We start from the raw sequence: 22,491 nt of genomic DNA on the forward strand, positions 1-22,491 counted from the left end.
ATGATTGCCGCCAGCTTCAGGGGGTGGAGATCTTGTTGCACGCTCTCGTAGCGGTGCACGCCGTGGTTGCTTAGCAACTGTTGCTTGAAAACATTTGCAGGCGGTTGGAAGTCAATCCTGCGCGCGTCCCAACGTCGGCGTCTTTGATTGGTCATTACTGTGAGCGCGGACTAATGAGCAAGAGCGTTGCTCAGGCGAGACCACGGGAAGGGAGGGGCGACTGATGTATGAGTTTAATCTTAGGCTAAGCGAGCGCGCAGTCTCACTCACTCTCTCTTTCTCTCTTTCTGCTTTAAAGATGTCGTCGAAGAGAAATATTGGCGACCCAAAGGTTGGAATGATTATTATGTCATAGTGTATTATATTATATTATTACTATTTAATTCGGATTGCGTGAAAGAAACGAGATTTATTGAACGTTAGCTGATTGCTAGCTGCAGGTTAACGGTGTTTTGTTGACTTCAGTCTAAAGTTTATATTCATGAATATTCAGATTTCTAGCTAAAAGAGTGAAATATAAACGCACATGCATGCAGCAGGAACATCCCGAAACCATACACCCATAATGCACTGTTGCAGAAAATTTGGACACAACCCTTTTAGCTGTCAGAATCTGGCCATGTCCCAAATTCACTACTGCCCCAAAGTCACTACTGCCCTGTTCCCTAAATGGTGCACTGTATTGAAGTTGCTGCTCAGTCACGTGAGAGAGCATCAGGCATGACATTATAACATTATAACACTGATAATCTTCATCATTTAACCTGTTAGTATGTGGATTTATTTATTAGGCAGCAGGTGAACATTTTGTCCTCAAAGCTGATGTTAGAAGCAGGAAAAATGGGTGAGCGAGTTTGACAAGTTGTGACGTCTAGACGTCTGGGTCTCCAAAACTGCAGCTCTTGTGGATGTTCCTGGTCTGCAGTGGTCAGAATTTATCAAAAGTGCTCCAAGGAAGGAACAGTGGTGAACCGGCGACAGGGTCATGGGGGATGAGAATAATTGATGCGTGTGAGGAGTGAAGGCTGGTCCGTGTGGTCCGATCTAACAGACGAGCTCCTGTAGCTCTGATGAAGAAGGTCATGCTGTTGATGATCGATGGGTCACGACTGTTTTAGCAGTAAAAGGGGACTTACTTAATATTATGCAGGTGGTCATGATGTTACGCCTGATCGTGTAGATCAAACAGATGTTCGCGTTAAATCATAAACATCATTCACTGCTTTCTGATTAATTAAATGATTGTATTTTGTTGCAGTACTTGAAGAAACGAATCCCCCAGAACCCCAAATATCAGCATGTCAGGTCAAAACTTGATACAGGTGAGTTTGGTTTGTTTGTTTGTTTGTTAGGGTAGGGGTAAGTGTTGGGGGTTAGTGTTAGTGTTGGGTTTGGGACTGGGGTCAGTGTTGAGGTTGGGACTGGGGTCAGTGTTGGGGTTAGTGTTAGTGTTAAGTTTGGGGCTGGGGTCAGTGTTGGGGTTAGTGTTGAGTTTGGGACTGGGGTCAGTGTTGGGGTTAGTGTTGGTGTTGGGACTGGGGTCAGTGTTGGGGTTAGTGTTGGGACTGTGGTCAGTGTTGGGGTTAGTGTTGGTGTTGACTGGGGTCAGTGTTGGGATTAGTGTTGGTGTTGGGACTGTGGTCAGTGTTGGGGTTAGTGTTAGTGTTGAGGTTGGGGCTGGGGTCAGTGTTGGTGTTAGTGTTGGTGTTGGGACTGTGGTCAGTGTTGGGGTTAGTGTTGGTGTTGGGACTGGGGTTAGTGTTGGGGATAGTGTTGGTGTTGGGACTGTGGTCAGTGTTGGGGTTGGTGTTGAGTTTGGGACTGGGGTCAGTGTTGGGGTTAGTGTTGGTGTTGAGACTGTGGTCAGTGTTGGGGTTGGTGTTGGTGTTGAGTTTGGGACTGGGGTCAGTGTTGGGGTTAGTGTTGGTGTTGAGACTGTGGTCAGTGTTGGGGTTGGTGTTGGTGTTGAGTTTGGGACTGGGGTCAGTGTTGGGGTTAGTGTTGGTGTTGGGACTGTGGTCAGTGTTGGGGTTAGTGTTGGTGTTGAGTTTGGGACTGGGGTCAGTGTTGGGGTTAGTGTTGGTGTTGGGACTGTGGTCAGTGTTGGGGTTAGTGTTGGTGTTGAGTTTGGGACTGGGGTCAGTGTTGGGGTTAGTGTTGGTGTTGAGTTTGGGACTGGGGTCAGTGTTGGGGTTAGTGTTGGTGTCAGTGTGGTATTATGTGCAAACTAGGGTGTGTGTTTTACAGGGTCGAGCCTGACAAAGTACATGGAGAGACTGGAGGACCTGAAGAGAAGTGAGTGTGACTCACTACACTTTCTGTACAGGACACACACACACATCACACACCAACAATACACACACACACACACCCTCACACACCATCACCACACACACACCATCACTCACCAACAATACACACACCACACACACACCATCACCACACACACACCATCACACACCAACAATACACACACCACACACCATCACCACACACACCATCACTCACCAACAATACACACACCACACACACCATCACCACACACACACCATCACACACCAACAATACACACACCACACACACACCATCACCACACACACACACATCACACACCAACAATACACACACACACACACCATCACCACACACACACCATCACACACCAACAATACACACACCACACACACCATCACCACACACACCATCACACACCAACAATACACACACACACCATCACCACACACACACACCATCACACCAACAATACACACCACACACACACCATCACCACACACACCATCACACACCAACAATACACACACCACACACACACATCACCACACACCATCACACACCAACAATACACACCACACACACATCACCACACACACAATCACCACACACACACCATCACTCACCAACAATACACACACCACACACACACCACACACACACCATCACACACCAACAATACACACACCACACACACCATCACACACCAACAATACACACACCACACACACACCATCACACACCAACAATACACACACCACACACACACCATCACTGAACGCAGGAAAACTGATAACTAACAAGAGAAAACAACTGATTCATTGCTTTTCTTTTATTTAATTTTTTATAATTAAATCTTTTTGTTTTCTCGTATAAATCGATAAAATCTCACAATATAAAATATGATCGATGCCCTACAGCGCAGTTTTCACCAGTTTTCTTGTATCCGGGATCTTCAGGAGAAACACAAACTCAAATAATAAGATCAAAGGAAACTAGAAATGACGCGACTTTTATATTTTACCAAATTGATTTTAAACATAATTATCACATTGATTTCATAAATCATTTGTTTTATTTTCAAATAAAAATACAACAAACGCAACACACTTTCTATCTTTCTTTCTTTCTTTCTTTCTTTCTTTCTTTCTGTGGTCTCTTTATTTTCTTCTGTTGCTTATTTATTTATTTATTTATTTATTTATTTATTTATTTATTTATTTATTCATTTATTTATTCATTTATTTATCCATCTCTTTAGTTGGTCATGTTACCTTCCCGCCCACCTTCCTTCCTTCTTTCCTCTTTCCTCCTTTTTATCATCTTTTTTTCTTTCTTCTTTCTTTCTTTTCTTAATTTGTCTTTCCTGCAATTTCCTCTGTCCCTAATTTATTTATTAGTTTGTTTGTTTGTTTGTATTTTTTTTTAGTTTCTTTTTCCTGCTGTCCCTTTTTTCTGCTTTTCTTTCTTTCTTTCTTTCTTTCTTTCTTTCTTTCTTTCTTTCTTTCTTTCTTTCTTTCTTTCTTTCTTTCTTTCTTTCTTTCTTTCTTGCCTTCCTTCTTTCCCTCCATCACTTATTTATTTATTTATCTGTCTCTTTAGTTTGTTCTGTCCTCCTCCTGCCTTCCTTTCTCTCATCCTTTCCTCCTCCCTCCTTCTTTATTGTCTTTTATTCTTTCTTTTCTTAATTTGTCTTTCCTGCATTTTTGTCACTTATGTGTTTATTTGTTTTATTTGCCTCTTTAGTTTCTTTCTTTCTTTCTTTCTTTCTTTCTTTCTTTCTTTCTTTCTTTCTTTGTCTTTTATTTAGACTTTTTTCCTGCATTTTTTTCTCAATTCTGTCTTTTTTCTCCCTTCTTTTCTTTAGTTCTTCTTTAGTTGTTTATTGTAATGTGGTAAATCTGATCAGATCCTCACCCTCACTCTTGCCATCATGCAGCCACAAATATAAAGAGAACAAACGCGACGCAGACGGAGCGAAAAACACCATATTTATTATTTATTAAATTGAGATTATGACGATTTAACAATTTGATTGTGTTTCAGATTACAGATATAAAAAAGACGAGCTTTTTAAGAGGCTCAAAGTGACTACGTTTGCTCAGCTGGTAAGTTTTGTGTGTGTGTGTGTGTGTGTGTGTGTGTGTGTGTGTGTGTGTGTGTGTGTGTGTGTGTTTATTTTCTCCATGATTAGTTATTCCTCCTCAGTAAAGTCACTCACTGAAAGTTTTTCTATTTTTTCCCCCTCAGCTGCTCCAAGTGGCCTCAGTGTCGGATCTGAACGAGAGCATGATGGATGAAGAACCTACACTAGAAGGTCCACTTTTTTTTCTTCTTTTCTATAGTAACAGCAGATACACTGCATGGCCAAATGTTTGTGGACACCTGAATATAAAATTGGTATGAGCTTCTTTTTGAACATCACATTCCACATTTAGTCTCCATTTGCTGATCTTCAGTCTTCTGGGAAGATGTTCTACTAGATTTTGTGGAGATTTTGTGCCCATTCAAGCCACAAAGGGTGTAAAGGAAGTCAGGTGCTGATGTAGGTGAGGTGAGGAGGCCTGGGGTGCAGGTATTTAATAGGGTTTATACAATTTTGTGCCTCCAACTTTGAGTTAACAGTTTGGTAAAGAAACTCATATGGCTGGAAAAGTCAGGTGTCCCAATAGTTTTGCTGTGAGAACAGTGAAAGACTCAACTCCTGATTTGGATCTTCTCGATATTGTTTTACGACAGATGTTGCGTCAGAGTCGGCAGGAGGAGACGGCGTTTCGGATCGGACCGACGGTTCTTCCCGCTCCGGCCCTCGACCCGTCCAACTTCCCGACACGGACGATTCCGGCGACGCGACGTTCTCGCCCAGATCCACACTTCAGAGGTAAAACCCTTTCTATCTACACAACATTACTGAGGTCTACACACACACACAACGTGATGAACACCATAATTATCCACTGTGAATTTCTTTCTTTCTTTGTCTTTTAATGATGTATTTTCTTGCATTTCCTACTTTTTCTTCCTCCCACTATTTTTTTCTTTTTTTTTTGTTGTAATGAAAGATACCTGATCAGATCCTCCCCCTCACTCCCCCCATTACACATGCACAAAGAGCCCAGGTCAGATAGAGCCGAGTTCTCTGGACCCTGGGTTGCGTTACACCTGACCACAGTGTAATCAGATATCCATTAGATACCCCCCCCCCTCTCACCCCTGCCCCCCTCTTGTGTTGTCAGTGTGATCAGTGGTGTAGGAGAGCTGGATATGGAGAGGGACGAGTGGAGGAGTGAGAACTTCACCCGCCCGAGTGCTCCTGCTCCTGCTCCTGCTCTGTGTGCTGCAGTGCGTCCATACCCAGAGTGTCCCTACCTGCTGCTGGACGTCCGGGACAGAGACCTGTACGACCAGTGCCACATCATCAGCGGTACGACCAGGAGGAACATTTCACCTTTTTCTTGTCTTTCTACTCTTTTGTTTTCTTTTTCTCTTCTATTTAGTTATTTTTGCACCTCCTGTTTATTTGTCTTTCCTTGTTCTATCTTTTTTCCATTTTTTAGGTTTTCTATGTTCTATAGATCATCAGATGTATATATTCAGATTTGCAAACCTGCCCTGTCTCTCTCTCTCTCTCTCTCTCTCTCTCTCTCTCTCTCTCTCTCTCTCCAGCACACAGTTATCCCATTGCGACTCTCTCGAGGACGATGAATCCTTACACCAAGGAAGTTCTCGATTATGTATCCTTCTCCCTCTGTGGGGTCTTGAAAAATCATTATGGGGTCAAAGTGTAGTTTTAATGTATTTTACAGAACAAAGCGTACCTACGCTACAAAAGTTTGCGGAGGATTCGAGAGGATTTAATGAAAATCAAATATAAAATCAAACATGCGGATGGTCCGCTGTGGCGACCCCTAATGGGAGAAGCCGAAAGAAAGTTGACTATGTTATAAGAAGCTCCACTCTTTTAGGAAGATGTTCCACTTAATTTTGTGGAGATTTCTGCTCATCCAGAGTCAATTAGGCGATCCCAGAAGAGCACAAATCTCTACAAAATCAAGTGGAACATCTTCCCAGAAGAGTGGAGCTTCTTATAACATGGAAATAAAATCTAAATGTGGAATGAGATAGACATTAAAAAAAAAACCCAGACCAATCTTACATAATCCCAATCCCAAGTCCTTGACCTGGTTGAACAGAGAAACGCTCAGGGGAAGATCATCATCCTGTATGATGAGGACGAGCGGATAGCCGGCCAGGCGGCCACCATCATGTGCGAGAGAGGCTTCGAGAATCTCTTCATGCTCTCCGGAGGCAAGATCTCGACCCGTCCTTGTAACGCGTCAGAGAAAATCCAAAACCTCCATCATAATAAACCTTTCCTTTTATTTTCTTCTCCTCTCCAAGGCTTGAAGGTGATCGCCCAGAAGTTTCCAGAAGGATTGACCACCGGTTCTTTTCCCCAAACCTGTCTTTCGTCTCCGAACGGGTCCTCGGCCCGGAAGCGCTCAACGCCCCGTCAGACGCAGAAGCCAGCGGAAAACAAGTGGCGTTTCACCTCCGATGACCTCAACAACATCCAGCTGTTCCTGGACGAGGCGCTCGTACCCAGCGCTAGCAGCAGTGAGTGATCCAGTTCTCATCCAAACCTTAATATCCAGAACCACCTGGTGACAACATCACTACTGTTATCTCACATTTACAGGGTTTCCTCGCTTTTTAAAAATAGTACTTCACTCTCAGACACGTGGATTCAAGGCCTGGAAAAAGGCCATTAACTGGCCACAGAATTTTCAAAAATGCGCCTTTTCCACAAAGTTCAAATCGGTCACAGTTCCCGGAGACATCCATTGAAAAATTGTTATCAAAAACCGTTATCAATTTTCTAAGAGTTCAAAAAGGACAGTTTTCCCGTTACAAAATTTCCGATAGTCTTTAGTCGCAAAGTCATGAAAATGTGCTAAATAAAAAAAAATTAATTTTTTTTAAAAATAAATAATAAAAAAAAGACACAAATATTTCTACTTTTGAAACAGTAGAAACGTAACTAATCTTGTTAAAGAACCGCAATCGATGCAAATTTTACATGGTCCATTTCTAGTTCTTGTTCTATTTTAATATTCAAAGTTAAGAAGCTTAAAATTATAATGGGAAAACAGAGCTGATGTGCACGGGGCCCAGTGAGTCGGCTCCTCGTAAAGCATGCCCTCAAACGGCACGTGCCGTCAGCGATTTGCCTCTAGAGGCCGCTCTCGTACTGTACAAGGTGGTATCAAAAAATTTTGAGACTAGCTCTGTTCTAGCTCTGTCACTTTCGCTGAATGTCTTCCCTCAGGAAGACACTCCCCTTATGGCACACAGACTTATAAAGGTCGGTGTTCCCTGTGACTGTGCATGCAGCCTCGTGCTGCCATCTGTTGGCGTGTTACAAAACTAGTCTCAAATCTTTTTGATACCACCTCGTATAACAACAGCGGACCTTTTCAGCCGATCCAGCAAAAGACGCAACCCGGAAAAACTATCAGTGCTGATTAATCAGGAAAAAACAATGAATCAGTCAAACTCTAGTCGTGACCTCTGAAGAAACGTGTTTTCCCTTCAAGTCGATCAGCTCCTTGATGTGTCTCTCTTTCTCTCTCTCTATTGTGTATTCTGTCTCTTTGTCTCTTTCCAGGTCGTTTGAGCACGAGGATGTCCACCAGCAGCGCTAGCTCTAAAATATCCAGCGCTCGGAGCAGTCGGCTCGGCTCCGATTCTGCACGGTCACAGAGCACTCGACCCTGGAAATAACCTCTGACCTTTATCATCACCACTTTACATCAGGAGACCTCGTGATGACCTGCACACCGCTGGCCTTAACTAAACAGTTATAGTGTAACCGTTTAGTTAAGTGTAAATAGTGTAAATAGTGTAAATATCTCGGTTCTGGTGCGTTTGATTTAAACAGATCTTCCCCTTAAGTGTTTTAAAGAGACACTGCAGTGTTTCCACTCAGTTTGTGAACGTAGAAGAAGAGCCTTCATTTCACATACGTTACAGCACAGTGAAATTCTTTTTATCGCATATCCCAACTGGCTCAGAAGCTGGGGTCAGAGCGCATGGTCAGCCATGATACAGACCCCTGGAGCACAAAGGGTTAAGGGCCTTTCCAAGGGCCCAAGAGTGACAGCTTGGTGATGCCCAGGTTTGAACCCCAAACTTCCGATCAGTAACCCAGAGCCTGAACCTCTGAGCTGCCACTCCCCCATTGATATGTTGATAATAAACAGCTGTTACACTTTAATAAAATATTTAGGATGAACTGGATACATTTAAGTCCTGTATGGACACTATGAACACATTGGACAAACGTTTGTGGACACACAAGTGCTTCTTTTTGAACATCTTCCACTTTTAGTCGCCATTTGAGGTAATAATAACCTCCTTTTTTCTGAGAAGATGTTCCACTAGATTCTGCTGAGATTTTTGTGAGCTACAAGGTAGGTGAGGCCTGGGGTGCCATCCTGAAAGTGTTCAGTAGGTTTGGAGTCAGCAGATCTTCCACTCCAACCCATGTAATGCAGATCATGGAGCTGGCTTTGTGCTCAATTGTCACGCTGGAACAGGTTTTGGGTCTCCTAGTTCAAGTAAAGGGAAGATTTCATGCTACAGCATCCAGAGACGTCTTTGAAAAGACCCGATACGGCTGGAAAAGTCAAGTGTCCCAATACTCTGTCCATATGGTATATGAGTAATCGTAATCAGCTTATTTTCATAATTCAGTGAGATCTTTACTAATTTGTACCTCAACTCATGAATTTATAGAGAAGAATGACTTAAACGGAGCGTCGGATGTAAAACAGAGAACATCCTTACATGGTGCGGAACGTCACAAAGTTCTTTAGACGACTTCGTCGGCCAGTTGTCATTTAGTATTACAGTAGGTTTCCGTTCCTGTGCAGCTTGTGAAGAACAAGAACGAAATGAAGGAATTTACTGTATCTGTGAAAGTGAAAGTGCACTACAAAGCCTTGGTGTGGAAGTGTGTGTTTGTGTGTGGAAGTGTGTTTGTGTGTTTCTTCCACGGTGGATCTCAGTTGCACTGACACTCATCATTTTCACGTTTTCGCTGATGTTACAAACGCAAACTACCTGATGTGATTTTTGTTTTTGTATATTTAATGTAGAATAAAGAATGAATTTTGCACAGTAAATGAATTTTTCAGGGATGCATAAAGATTCAAAAGATCAGCGAACAGGTCGGGTCTGCGGTGATGGTGCCCCAGTAACAGGTTCTTGTAGTGAAGCAGGAGCTCAGTGGTTTGGATTAAAGTTCTCAGTTTACTTTATGATCTCCATCCTAACAGCTGTTAAATCAATAGCTGTACAGAAATAAGGGTAATTTTATTACTCTATAATAGTATTAGGATCTCTGACTGGGCACTTCATAAGGACACCCCCTAATCACCTTATGGAGATCTACCAGGAGATGGAAAAGTGGTGAAAATTAAGAGTTTGGCCTGGTTACATTCTTTCATGGACAGCTTGCATCATTCCCAGACATAAACAGGAATTGTCTGCACAAGTGAAGGGCCCAGTAGGCCCATGTCTAATGAACACATGGCTCATTATAACATAGCTCTTCTCAATAGCTTTTAAACCACATGCGCTCTATGGTGGCCAGTTTACCCCCTTTGGAGCTCTATTTCTAGTGTAAATGGTTCTTTTAGTCCACAGCTCATATATTTTATATCATATTTTTTTTAATAACCAGATATTAAGAACCTTGGTGTACTCTCTTGAGCTTGTTCTCTTGCTTGGAGGTCATTCCTAAAAAGGATTACAGATAGGATTAAGGATACAACTAATGCTAGTTCAAAGCTGTTATACACTGATCAGGTATAACGTTCTGACATTATGAGCGGTAAGGTGAAGAACACTGATGATCTCTTCATCGTGGCACCTGTTAGTGGGTGGATTTATTTTTTTAGGCAGCAAGTGAACATTTTGTCCTCGAAGTTGATGTTAAAGGCAGGAAAAATGTGTAAGGATTTGAGCGAGTTTGACAAATTGTGACGTCTAGACGTCTGGGTCAGAGCATCTCTAAAACTGCAGCTCTTGTGAGATGTTCCTGGTCTGCAATGGTCAGTATCTATTAAAAGTGCTCCAAGGAAGGAACAGTGGTGAACCGGCGACAGGGTCGTGGGGGACGAGGCTCATTGATGCACGTGACGAGCGAAGGCTGGTCCGTGTGGTCCGATCCAAAAGACGAGCTCCTGTAGCTCAAACTGCTGAAGAAGTTCATGCTGCTCATGCTCGACAGGTCACGACAGTTTTAGCAGCAAAAAGGGACCAACACAATATTAGGGTTCTGGATTCCCATTTTGGATTTGAAGAATGTTGAATTAGATCAGATGCCTCGTTCTGCTATTTACCTGAAGCATTAGATTTGAACCCCTGTCTTCTCAGTTCTGAAAGTGTTTGTGATTTTCTTTAAGAAACTGTTTTTATTGCACATTATTATGTTTATTGCTGGAAATGACAGAAATCAGAATATCATCCCGTATCAAAGTCGCAACTTTGTTATTATTATTGATTAACGATGCTGCTGGTTCAGTACGGGTTGTTCTTGGTGTGCTTCATGATGGCCATGAGGGCCAGCCAGGTCTCCTGAGCAGTCGGAATGATCTGATTGGCTGGCAGGATGAATCCGTATCGTCCGGTGTCTCTCAGCTCAAAGGTGTAGGAGTACTTGATGCCCTGGTTGTAGGTCCAGTCAATGGTGCCTCCGCTCGCTTGATCTGAATGGAAAAATTACATTGACGTATTAATTTCCCTCTAAACATAACTAGGTTTGGAAAACTGAGCAACCTGGAGAAACCCAACATGGACAGGTTTGGGTTATTAGCTAAACGTGTGGAAAACTAGCTAAAACATTCATAGTTATACAAAAAGCACTCACTTCCTGTTTTACTGCCTGATCTTATCAAGATTTAAAAAACGAAACAGTCAGGATATATATTTTTATATGTATGTATTTCCTGAGAACATCTTGATTGTAGCTGTGTACGTACAGATGGTGGTGATGATGCTGCCGTATCTGTATTGAGTGTTATACAGGCTGCTCAGGTCACTGACGGCTTTCTTCGCAAGTTCATGCTGCGAGAAAAAAAGAGTTACCACTTTATCAGACAAAGCGATATTTATTTATATACAAATCATGTTGTTAATGTCTGGACATCTCACCAGCTCTGCCTGGTCCTTGCAGGGAGTTTTCGTGTAGCCGTAGGGGTAGAGGAGCATCTGAGAGTAGCTGTGGATGGACACGAAGGCTTTAATCTGGCCGTGAGATGTAACAAAGTCAACGATGGACTTGACCTCGGGTTCCGAGTGAGCTTTCGGTCCACGGTACGTCTCAGTGCAGGGGCTACTGCTAGCACCGGCGCCTGAAGATAAATTCCTTTCATTTCAGCGTTTTTTATTTTATATTTTTTATTTTAATTTCCAGCCAATCACAATCCAGTATTTAGACTCACATTGAAATATAAACATACATGAGTCTAAACTGTGTGCACACTTGTAGTTCTTTTCAAACATCTCATTCCATTTAGTCTCTCTTTTAAGAACTTTTACTTTTCAGAGCAGATGTTCCATTAGATTTTGTTGAGATTCATTCAGCTAAAAGGGTGTTAGAAAACATGGGTACTGATGTAGGTGAGGTGAAGAGGCCTGGGATGCCGTTCCAATTCATCCCAAAGGTGTTTAAAAGGATTGGAGCTCTATAGCGCCATGTAAAGCAGATCTTCATGGAGATGGATAAGTGCACAGGGAAATTTTAATGCTGGAACAGGTTTGGGTCTCCTAGTTTAAGTGAAAAAATAGCATATGGCTAAAAAATTCAGGTGTCCTAATACTCTTGTCTAGATAGTATATGTAGTGTACCTCGTCTTCTTCTTTTTGCTGCTCCCATAAGGGGTCTCCACAGCGGATCATCCGTCTCCACCCCCCTGTCCTCTACATCTGAATCTTTCAAATCAACTACCTGCATGTCTTTCCTCACCACATCCATAAACCTCCTTCTTGGTCTTCCTCTTTTCCTCCTTCCTGGTGTCTCTATCCTCAGCATTCTCCTACTGATATACCCCATGTCCCTCCTCTGCACATGTCCAAACCATCTCAATCTCACCTCCCTCAACTTGTCTCCTTAACGTCCTACATGCACAGTCCCTCAAATAAACTAGTTTTTTAATCCTTTCCATCCTCGTTACTCCTAATGAAAATTACAGCATCTTTAACTCTGCCACCTCCAGCTCCACCTCCTGTCTTTTAGTCAAATGTATGTGTATATACATTGAGGAAAATAAGTATTTGAACATCCTGCTATTTTGCAAGTTCTCCCACTTAGAAATCATGGAGGGGTCTGAAATTGTTATCGTAGGTGCATGTCCACTGTGAGAGACATAATCTAAAAAAAATCCAGAAATCACAATATATGATTTTTAAACTATTTATTTGTATGATACAGCTGCAAATAAGTATTTGAACACCTGTCTATCAGCTAGAATTCTGACCCTCAAAGACCTGTTAGTCTGCCTTTAAAATGTCCACCTCCACTACATTTATTATCCTAAATTAGATGCACCTGTTTGAGGTCGTTAGCTGCATAAAGACACCTGTCCACCCCATACAATCAGTAAGAATCCAACTACTAACATGGCCAAGACCAAAGAGCTGTCCAAAGACACTAGAGACAAAATTGTACACCTCCACAAGGCTGGAAAGTGCTACGGGGAAATTGCCAAGCAGCTTGGTGAAAAAAGGTCCACTGTTGGAGCAATCATTAGAAAATGGAAGAAGCTAAACATGACTGTCAATCTCCCTCGGACTGGGGCTCCATGCAAGATCTCACCTCGTGGTCTCAATGTCTCAATGATCCTAAGGAAGGTGAGAAATCAGCCCAGAACTACACGGGAGGAGCTGGTCAATCACCTGAAAAGAGCTGGGACCACTGTTTCCAAAGTTACTGTTGGTAATACACTAAGACGTCATGGTTTGAAATCATGCATGGCACGGAAGGTTCCCCTGCTTAAACCAGCACATGTCCAGGCACGTCTTAAGTTTGCCAATGACCATTTGGATGATCCAGAGGAGTCATGGGAGAAAGTCATGTGGTCAGATGAGACCAAAATAGAACTTTTGGGTTATAATTCCACTAAACATGTTTGGAGGAAGAAGAATGATGAGTACCATCCCAAGAACACATCCCTACTGTGAAGCATGGGGGTGGTAGCATCATGCTTTGGGGGTGTTTTTCTGCACATGGGACAGGGCGACTGCACTGTATTAAGGAGAGGATGACCGGGGCCATGTATTGCGAGATTTTGGGGAACAACCTCCTTCCCTCAGTTAGAGCATTGAAGATGGGTCGAGGCTGGGTCTTCCAACATGACAATGACCCGAAGCACACAGCCAAGATAACCAAGGAGTGGCTCTGTAAGAAGCATATCAAGGTTTTGGCGTGGCCTAGCCAGTCTCCAGACCTAAACCCAATAGAGAATCTTTGGAGGGAGCTCAAACTCAGTGTTTCTCAGCAAAAGGCCAGACACCCTGACTGATCTAGAGAAGATCTGTGTGGAGGAGTGGGCCAAAATCCCTCCTGCAGTGTGTGCAAACCTGGTGAAAAACTACAGGAAACGTTTGACCTCTGTAATTGCAAACAAAGGCTACTGTACCAAATATTAACATTGACTTTCTCAGGTGTTCAAATACTTATTTGCAGCTGTATCATACAAATAAATAGTTTAAAAATCGTATATTGTGATTTCTGGATCTTTTTTTTTAGATTATGTCTCTCACAGTGGACATGCACCTACAATGACAATTTCACACCCCTCCATGATTTCTAAGTGGGAGAACTTGCAAAATAGCAGGGTGTTCAAATACTTATTTTCCTCACTGTATATAAAATATACCTCCAAATCCAGCATCCCAGTTCCTGTTGGGATCGACTCCAACGCAGCTTGATCCAGGGTTGGGCTTCCTCGTCTTACGCCACATGCGGTTCTGTGAAGAAAGTTTACATTTATGGCACTTGGTAGACGCCCTTTCACAGAGCGACGTATGTTTATCTCCTTCCCCTTGCTCAGGGGCGGCAGCTTGGTGTGGCTCGGATTTGAAATCATGACCTTCAAACCATTAAGCTACCATCTTCCGCTGCTAGAAATATCAAAGGCAACCTCAACTGTTGTAACCAGCAATGGATCAGATCAAAAACTGGGGAGATACTAAAGCTAACTTGAATACATGTTTAAATAATTCTTCTTATTTCGGCTTCTCCCATTTGGGGTCGCCACAGCGGATCAGCCGTCTCCATACATGTGCTGTCCCTCTAATAAACTCATTTCTAATCCTGTCCATCGTCGTCACTCCCAATGAAATCCTCAACATCTTCAGCTCTGCTACCTCCAGCTCCAGCTCCTGTCTTTTACTCAATGCCACTGTCTCTAAACCATACAACATCTCAGGTCTCACCACAGTCCTATAAACTTTCCCTTTCACTCTCACAGATACTCTTCTATCACAAATCACTCCTGCTATCACTCTTCTCCACCCACTCCACCCTGCCTGCATTCTTTTCTTCACTTCTCTAACACACTCTCCATTACTTTGCACTGTTAACCCCAGGTACCAGAACTCCTCCACCTTCTCCACCTCTTCTCCCTATAACCGCACCCCTCCACTGCCCTCCCTCTCATTCACACACATGTACTCTGTCTTACTCCTACTGACTTTCATTCTCCTTCTCTCCAGCACGTACCTCCACCTCTCCAGGCTCTTCTTAACCTGATCCCTACTTTCACCACAAATCACAATATCATCCCCAAACATCATAGTCCATGGAGACTCCTGTCTGACCTCGTTCTTCAACCTGTCCATCACCACTGCAAACAGGAAAGGGCTCAGAGCCGATCCTTGATTAAATAATTCAACTGCAAAAAACACCAAGGTCTGTGTGTGTGTGTGTGTGTGTGTGTGTGTGTGTGTGTGTGTGTGTGTGTGTATATATATGTGTGTAAATTTTGTTTCCACTTACGCTGCTGTGGGTAAACTGGAATCCATCAGGATTGGTGATGATCTCCAGGAAGATGTCATACTTGTCAAGGATGTCAGTCAGTTCCGCGTCACGTCCGTAATCTGTCACAATCTACACAAGTATGTGAAGTGACCATAAAGCTAAATTCTAAACACACGCATGCTTCCAAATGTCACTTGAATATATGGAGGATGAAGCAGGAAACAGTTGAGGCGAACCTTTTTGGCAAACCAGGTTCCACTAGCTTGAGTCACCCATTCTCTGGAGTGAATACCAGTGTCGATCCAGAGGCCAGGTCGGTTAGCACCAGTGCTGAACTATATGAAAAAAAAAAAATACACATCAATACTCCAATTCCTAAAAAGTTTGGAAACTCTGTTCAATGTAAATAAAAACAATGCGATCATTTGAAAAAATTCTTATAAACCCATATCTCGAAGAAATGTACCATTTTAAAGAAAAAATGAATTCATTTTGAATTTGTTGGCTGCAAAGCGTCGCACGTGCATGTTGCCTGCAGTCTAGACCTTTCACTATTTATTTACATTTGGTGCATCGTGAAACAAAAAATACAACAAAGAACACCCAGAACTGCTGAGCAGCTACAATCCTGTATAATACACATATAGGACTACATTCCTCTCCCAAAACTTCAGCAACTGCTCTCCTCAGTTACCAGATGTGTACAGACAGAAGACGATGTTACACAGTGGTAAACATGTTCCTATAAGGATGGTCAGTCCTGTCCCAGCTTTTTTGAGACGTGTTGCAGCCAATAAATTTAAATTCTTTTCCTTAAAATGGGAATTTTTATTCTCAGGTTAAACATTTCATATGTTTGTTGGTTTGTTTGTGAATAAAATATAGATTTATGAGATTGCATTTGTGTTTTATTTACAAATTACACAGCGTTCCAGCTTTTTGGGAATTGGGGTTGTACAAGATACAAGAGTCCTTCATTGCCACCCAGATGAATTGGTGGTAATTAGACGTTTCAACATGATGTAAGTGAGAAACCAGGGCTAGGTGAGGTGTTCCATCATGTTGAAGGTAAAGCAGGGACCATGACAATAATTTACTAGCCATGGATTATCACCTTATACCATGGTCACATCCTAACTTTGACAATTAAATGATGTCACCGATGTTTGCAGCGCAAAACTGACTGAATAAATCTAAATTATGCATTTTATATACATCTCATTTCATCTAGAATTCTGCTGTTCCAAATCACACCCAGAGATAAAGTAGTGCCAGAAGATTACAATTATTTGCATTGCACAATAAATAGGAATTAGAGACTTTTTTAAATCTGATTGGCTGATCTTCCAGCCAATCAGAATCAGGCATTTAACCTTCCCAGGGGGTAATTATCAATAAACCCTGTGCACTAATGCGGTGTGCAGTTAATCCGATATCATCAGCTCAAACGCTTCCACGTGTCAGTGTTGCAGAGGTGGCAAAAGTACACACATCCATTACTTAAGTAGAAGTACAGATACTCATGTTTTAAAATACTCGGGTAAAAGTTGAAGTACTGATTATACCTTTTTACTTAAGTGAAAGTAAAGAAGTCTTGGCTCTGACATGTACTTAAGTAAAAAGTAGTTATTACTTCTACATGTTTTAGCTGTTAACTGGACCTCACATCATATTAATATTTGACAGACAGACAGACAGACAGATAGACAGATAGATAGAACATTGTCATTGCATAGTACAGGTACACAGCAACAAAATGCAGTTTAGCATCTACCAGAAGTGCAAAAAGTAGCAATCATTCAAATAGTGCAGATAAACATGTATCATATGTACAGCATGTGATATGTATGTAAGCATATGTACAGTGATTAAATATAAAGGCTATAACAGTGCAGAGACGTGTGGACATCATTAAGAGCCTTTGCTATGTTTCCACACGGACAGTTAATGAGGTGATACCGGAGAAAGTGCACCTCTTCAAGTCAAGAAGCTTTTATATATAATCATAGACATTTTACAGATTTGAATGATGTTTTGTTTTTATCTGTACGATCAATAAAGACAGTAATTTATGTTCATGTCGCCATTATGAGGAAAAAACCCACAAAACGCCACCTAGAGGATTAATTGTGTAAAACATGGCGGATTAATTTGAAACAAAAGTTTACTGATTAAAATTATTTTTCGGTGGAGTTTATTTATTTATTGTATATCTAAGTAAAGAAGGGACATCGTGAATAAGTGTATGTTTTGCTGGAGGTTTTAATTTCGCCTCTTTTATATTTAGTTATTTATTTATGTATTTATACTTTTTATAAAAATGGTAGAAACAGAAATGCGCGCTAAATTGATAGCGCGTTAATAACATCTAGTGCCGTTTACAATAAATTTGACAGCCAAATATATATATATATATATATATATATATATATATATATATATATATATATATATTAATACAAAACGAATTAAAAATGTTGTTACCTAATGAATGTATTCAGTCTGAACATTCACATATAGAACACAAGCAGAGAAAAGATGATGATGATCAGGAATGTGTCTGTTCTCAGTCATGTTCTCATCACTGACTCCCTCTGTCTCATCCACATGAACCCCAAACTTCTTACTGCCTTCTGACTGCTGATTCTTATCTTCGTAAAGAGTGAGAGTCAGGACTTTATACACCAGCGGATTGAAAAAGACGCGCAGTAACAGGAAATCAGTTGTTCGGCTGAAATCGGTGCGCAGTGAAAATAAAAAATATAAATTTCACCAAATCAGTGGATTAAAACTAAAGTAACGAGTTGGTTTTAAAAATGTAAGAAGTAAAAAGTACAGATATTTGTGTAAAAATGTAAAGAGTAAAAGTAAAAAGTTGTCTGAAAAATAAATAGTGGAGTAAAAAACTGATACCAGAAAAATCTACTGAAGTACAGTAAGGAAGTATTTGTACTCCGTTACTTCACACCTCTGCTGTGTTGTTATGTGACTCACTTTCAGAACATTGAGTGGACGTCCCTCGTAACTCTGTCCGATCACGATCTTGCTAACGAATCCAGGGTTCTCCTGCACCAACATGTCCATGAAGCTGTTGATCTGGAAAACAGGTGGAGGTTTAGAGTCTCTGATGAGTTTGTTTCTGAAACTGGGCATGGCTTTAAATTCTGCATGGATGGAATCCAGCACTGCTGCTGTTGCTCTTTTACTCCTCGTTTTTTTAACAGCAGCAATTTGCAAACACTTTCCAGTTTTCTTACAATACAATACGATTGTTATCCATTTATTGTTACATTGAAGGTTGTAACTTTATTTCTCTCTCTTGAAGGTAATAAACAGTAAATATTTATTCCTCACAGAAGGCTGACTGGCAGTGAAGACTCCTTTCATACAATTCCTGTCTATCTGTCTGTCTGTCTGTCTATATGTATGCCTGTCTGTCTGTTAGTATTTCTTTCTTTCTTTCTTTCTTTCTTTCTTTCTTTCTTTCTTTCTTTCTTTCTTTCTTTCTTTCTTTCTTTCTTTCTTTCTTTCTTTCTTCTTCAACAACTAATCAGTTCTTTGTCTTTTAATTTTCTCTTTCTCTCTCTTTTCTTTTTCCCTGTGTATCTGAGTTTCTTTCTTTCTTTCTTTCTTTCTTTCTTTCTTTCTTTCTTTCTTTCTTTCTTTCTTTCTTCTTTCTTTCTTTCTTTTCTTTGTCTGTCTCTCTCTATTCTGTCTCTCCCCTGTTTCTTATATCAATAATTCTCTCTCTCTCTCTCTCTCTCTCTCTCTCTCTCTCTCTCTCTCTCTCTCTCTCTCTCTCTCTCTCTCTCTCTCTCTCTCTCCCTTCACTCTCTTTCCTGAGTCTCTTTCTCCTTTATTTCTCTTGTTTCTGTCTGACTTTGTATTTCTTTCTTTCTTTCTTTCTTTCTTTCTTTCTTTCTTTCTTTCTTTCTTTCTTTCTTTCTCTCCCTCTGTTTCTTAGTTCATATATTCTCTCTCTCTCTCTTGATCCCTCTGTTTTTTTTTTCCATTTTTGCCCGGTTCAGTCTTTTTCTGTCTGTCTCTCAGTTTAATAACAATCCTATCCCTCTCTTTTTTGCGTGATCTCTTTGTCTCTCTATTTGCCCGTTTCAGTCTCTTATTTTATTTTAATTTTCTCTCTCTTTTCATCCTTTTTGTGTCCGTCTTTCCTTGTGTTTCCCATCACTAAAAAAGGAAAATCTTTCTTCTTACAGAAACCCTAAAACTGGAGACTCCTTCCATAAACACTGAATAAACCACAAGTTAATAGAAACCACAATGTGTTCATTGTGTGTGTGGAAGTCTGATCTCACTGACCTCGTCTGGCGTGTGGTAGCTGGCGTAGGTAAAATCATCGGTGCTTCTTGGCTGGAGACCCCTAAATCTCAACATCTCACCCTGCTCTTCGTTGAGAAGATCCTGGAGGCGAGAGGATGGTTTTACAATCGGTGAAGAAATAAGTGTAAAAGTGAAACTCAGTTAAACTCTACCTGAAGATCCTGGATCATGATCTCATAATGGATCTCATGGTATCCCAGGAACGCTCTGACGGCCTGCAGGCTGGGGAAGGGAACACGGACGTCAACAGGGAGTGACACGTCAACAGGTTCCCTCCAGAAATCCAGCTACACACACACACACACACACACACACACACACACACACACACACACACACACACACAATAGAAGAAATAAGAATCTAAGAAATTCTAGTTCTTCTAAATATTTTGACCAAAACTGTCGAATAGTTATGGAATTCTGAAGGTCCTTCAGGAATTTTACCCTGAGCTGCTCGTTCTCCGAGAGTTCCTTCAGGAGACTGAGATGAGCCTCATCTACAGGAGTGATCCGAAGGACCTGGTGTCTATCAGAACACAAGTGTGATCAGTCATCAGGCTATTAATGGCATTTCCATTCTGTGTTTTCATGTCTAGAAATGATCCAGATGGAGAAACTGTTCTGGATGTCAGCTTTAACCAGATCTCACTGCAATAGATGTGGAAAATCTGTGTGGAAAATAGTCAAATGTATGCAGTATTTCTGATAGGATTTCAATAAATGAACCTTATTTTGGAATTTTTTCCTTATTTCCAGAAAAATCTCTTAAATAGAGCAAAATGTTTTTTTTATCTGCCATTAAAACAAACTAGAAATGAGTACAGATGGATTTCACAGTCTATCCTGTGTAGGACACTTCAAATTCCCCTTTTTTAAAATGAAAAAGTTACCCCTCGAAGGTTTCATTGCCAAAAACGGCAACAAACAGAGCCAGAAAAGCCCAAAGTCCTCTCATTTTCCTTCCTGAAGTGCTCCCTCCAAGCAGCAGGTGTCCTTTTATACGTGAGCCTTCAGGAAGACCTTCGGACAGGTTCGGACACCGAAAAGGAATGAGAACGACTGATGTAGGATCAGGTTCCATTTCAGTGTTTTGTGGAGTAAAAGAGAAAAACTGCTTCTCGATCAGTGCTTTGTATTTGTGTGTGTTTGTTTATTGCTGGAAAAAAAATGTTCAGTGAGAAAACGGCAGATGCTTTTATGTACAACCGAATCCAAGTCTCCACCTCACGCCACCTTTTTACACGTTTTTCTTTTTCCATTGCTTTGTGGTTTAAAGGGAATTAATCTGGAATTAATCTTCCCAATCAAAGGATTCTTCTCACTGACTTTGAAGAAACTTGAGATGTATTATTGATTGACATTAACTTTTGGTCTCTGTGTCCAGTCTGTAACGGCCCAGAAAAACCCATCAGATATCACCGGGTACTGATGTAGGTGAGGTGAGGAGGCCTGGGGTTCAGTCAGACTGAAGAATTCATGCCAAAGGTGTTCAATAGGGTTGGAGCTCCATACAGCAGATCTTCCTCTCCAGCTGATATACAGAAGATTTTCATGGAGCTGGATTTGTGCTTATCATGCTTGAACAGGTTTGGTTCTCCTAGTTCTCAAGCTACGATTGTGTGCCTTCAAGTTTCGGGGAACATTTTGGGGAAGAACCACATACAGCTGGAAAAGTCAGGTCTTTTGGCCATATAGTATATTTTTCAACACTCAAATGTTTCTTAATGTGTGTGTGTGTGTGTGTGTGTGTGTGTGTGTGTGCTTGGTTCATCATATCTCTAGTCAAACTGCACTTATAAATGCGACGGTCCTTTAGTAAAACCGCTGATAAATACAGGAGGTCAGTCAGCCAAGTATAGCTGAGCTGAGTACACACAGGGAACGGAAAATGTTATGATACGGAGGTCAAAGAACAGGTGTGAGAGAAGATATTTAAGGAAAGAGTGTGAGATAAAAGGACTGGGAACGAGAACCACGGTGGAAAAATGAGCAATGTGGGAAAAAAGAACAGAAATGAGAAAAAAAAAAAATATATGATATTTGTTTTTATGAACAAAAACCTTCAATCTCTTCTCCATTTATTGACTTATTTGGGTTTGTGGTTCTTGAAAAACCTGGAACCTTCATAAAAGTACCGATCAACCATCAGTGGCTTCATCCAACATTTTGGCTTTTCTCTTTAGCGGTTCATATGGATCATCAAGAGAGGGAAATGGGAGTCACACGCAAGTCCAGTGTTCTGCCGAGCACTACGTCGTCAAACACTCCCTGGAGAACAACCAACCTTGTCCCCACCCTGCCCCATCTAACACCATGCTCTACAAAATCGTCTACGAGCTCCACGGCTCTAGGTCTCCAATGCGGACATTTCTTTCTCAAAACGACCACCAATGAAATTTAACAAACCAAAACCCTGCAGAAAAGTCAAAATTAAAACCTCTTTACAATTCTTTCATTTGTCTCATTTGGAGATTTCTCTTGAACATCTGTGGAGAACCTGGAAATCTGCCAGAATTCTGACCAGCTCTAACCTTTAAAAAGGGTCGAATCAAGAACCATTTCTTTTGAAGGTGCACAGGACAGAATTTCACCATTTCACCATCATTTTGAATAAAGAATTCTATTTCGAACTGCCCCACATTTCCTCCGTTCCTGCCCATGCAGACAAAAACAGCACGTTATTAAGCTTCAGGACTAGATGTTCAGGATCCTCACAAACTCCTTCGCTGTTCTGTTTGTTCTGAACGGGATCAAATTAATGAAATTAAACATTCAAAAGTGCTTTAAAACAACGTTCATCGTGAAAAG

At 41.3% G+C, this 22,491-nt stretch overlaps 2 protein-coding genes across 3 annotated transcripts; one reads left to right on the forward strand and one right to left on the reverse strand.

Annotated features, from left to right (window-relative positions):
• The first annotated feature begins 14 nt into the window (after positions 1 to 14).
• Positions 15 to 9,479, forward strand: cep41 (centrosomal protein 41). Of its 2 annotated transcripts, XM_046849912.1 has the most exons (12): positions 15 to 331; positions 1,259 to 1,322; positions 2,248 to 2,295; positions 4,339 to 4,400; positions 4,543 to 4,609; positions 5,032 to 5,173; positions 5,355 to 5,411; positions 5,529 to 5,716; positions 5,959 to 6,026; positions 6,486 to 6,600; positions 6,694 to 6,909; positions 7,961 to 9,479. In XM_046849912.1, exons 1-12 carry the CDS (start codon positions 224 to 226, stop codon positions 8,074 to 8,076), a joined length of 1,251 nt encoding a protein of 416 aa, XP_046705868.1. In that variant the 5' UTR covers positions 15 to 223; the 3' UTR covers positions 8,077 to 9,479. The 2 variants fall into 2 exon arrangements, with proteins under 2 accessions (XP_046705868.1, XP_046705870.1); XM_046849914.1 differs by lacking the exon at positions 5,355 to 5,411 and having other exon boundaries at positions 21 to 331.
• A 1,290-nt stretch (positions 9,480 to 10,769) lies between these two features.
• LOC124385618 (carboxypeptidase A1-like) lies at positions 10,770 to 20,779 on the reverse strand. The gene is made up of 11 exons (XM_046848792.1): positions 20,574 to 20,779; positions 20,128 to 20,209; positions 19,834 to 19,968; positions 19,661 to 19,762; positions 18,335 to 18,436; positions 15,577 to 15,675; positions 15,359 to 15,469; positions 14,238 to 14,328; positions 11,512 to 11,711; positions 11,340 to 11,424; positions 10,770 to 11,066 (listed from the first exon to the last, which is right to left on the reverse strand). The coding sequence occupies exons 1-11, from the start codon at positions 20,762 to 20,764 to the stop codon at positions 10,879 to 10,881; spliced, it is 1,386 nt and encodes a 461-aa protein (XP_046704748.1). The 5' UTR covers positions 20,765 to 20,779; the 3' UTR covers positions 10,770 to 10,878.
• Between the last annotated feature and the right edge of the window lie 1,712 nt (positions 20,780 to 22,491).

The sequence above is a fragment of the Silurus meridionalis genome, chromosome 5 (assembly GCF_014805685.1).
Source record: "Silurus meridionalis isolate SWU-2019-XX chromosome 5, ASM1480568v1, whole genome shotgun sequence".
Lineage (NCBI taxonomy): Eukaryota > Metazoa > Chordata > Actinopteri > Siluriformes > Siluridae > Silurus > Silurus meridionalis.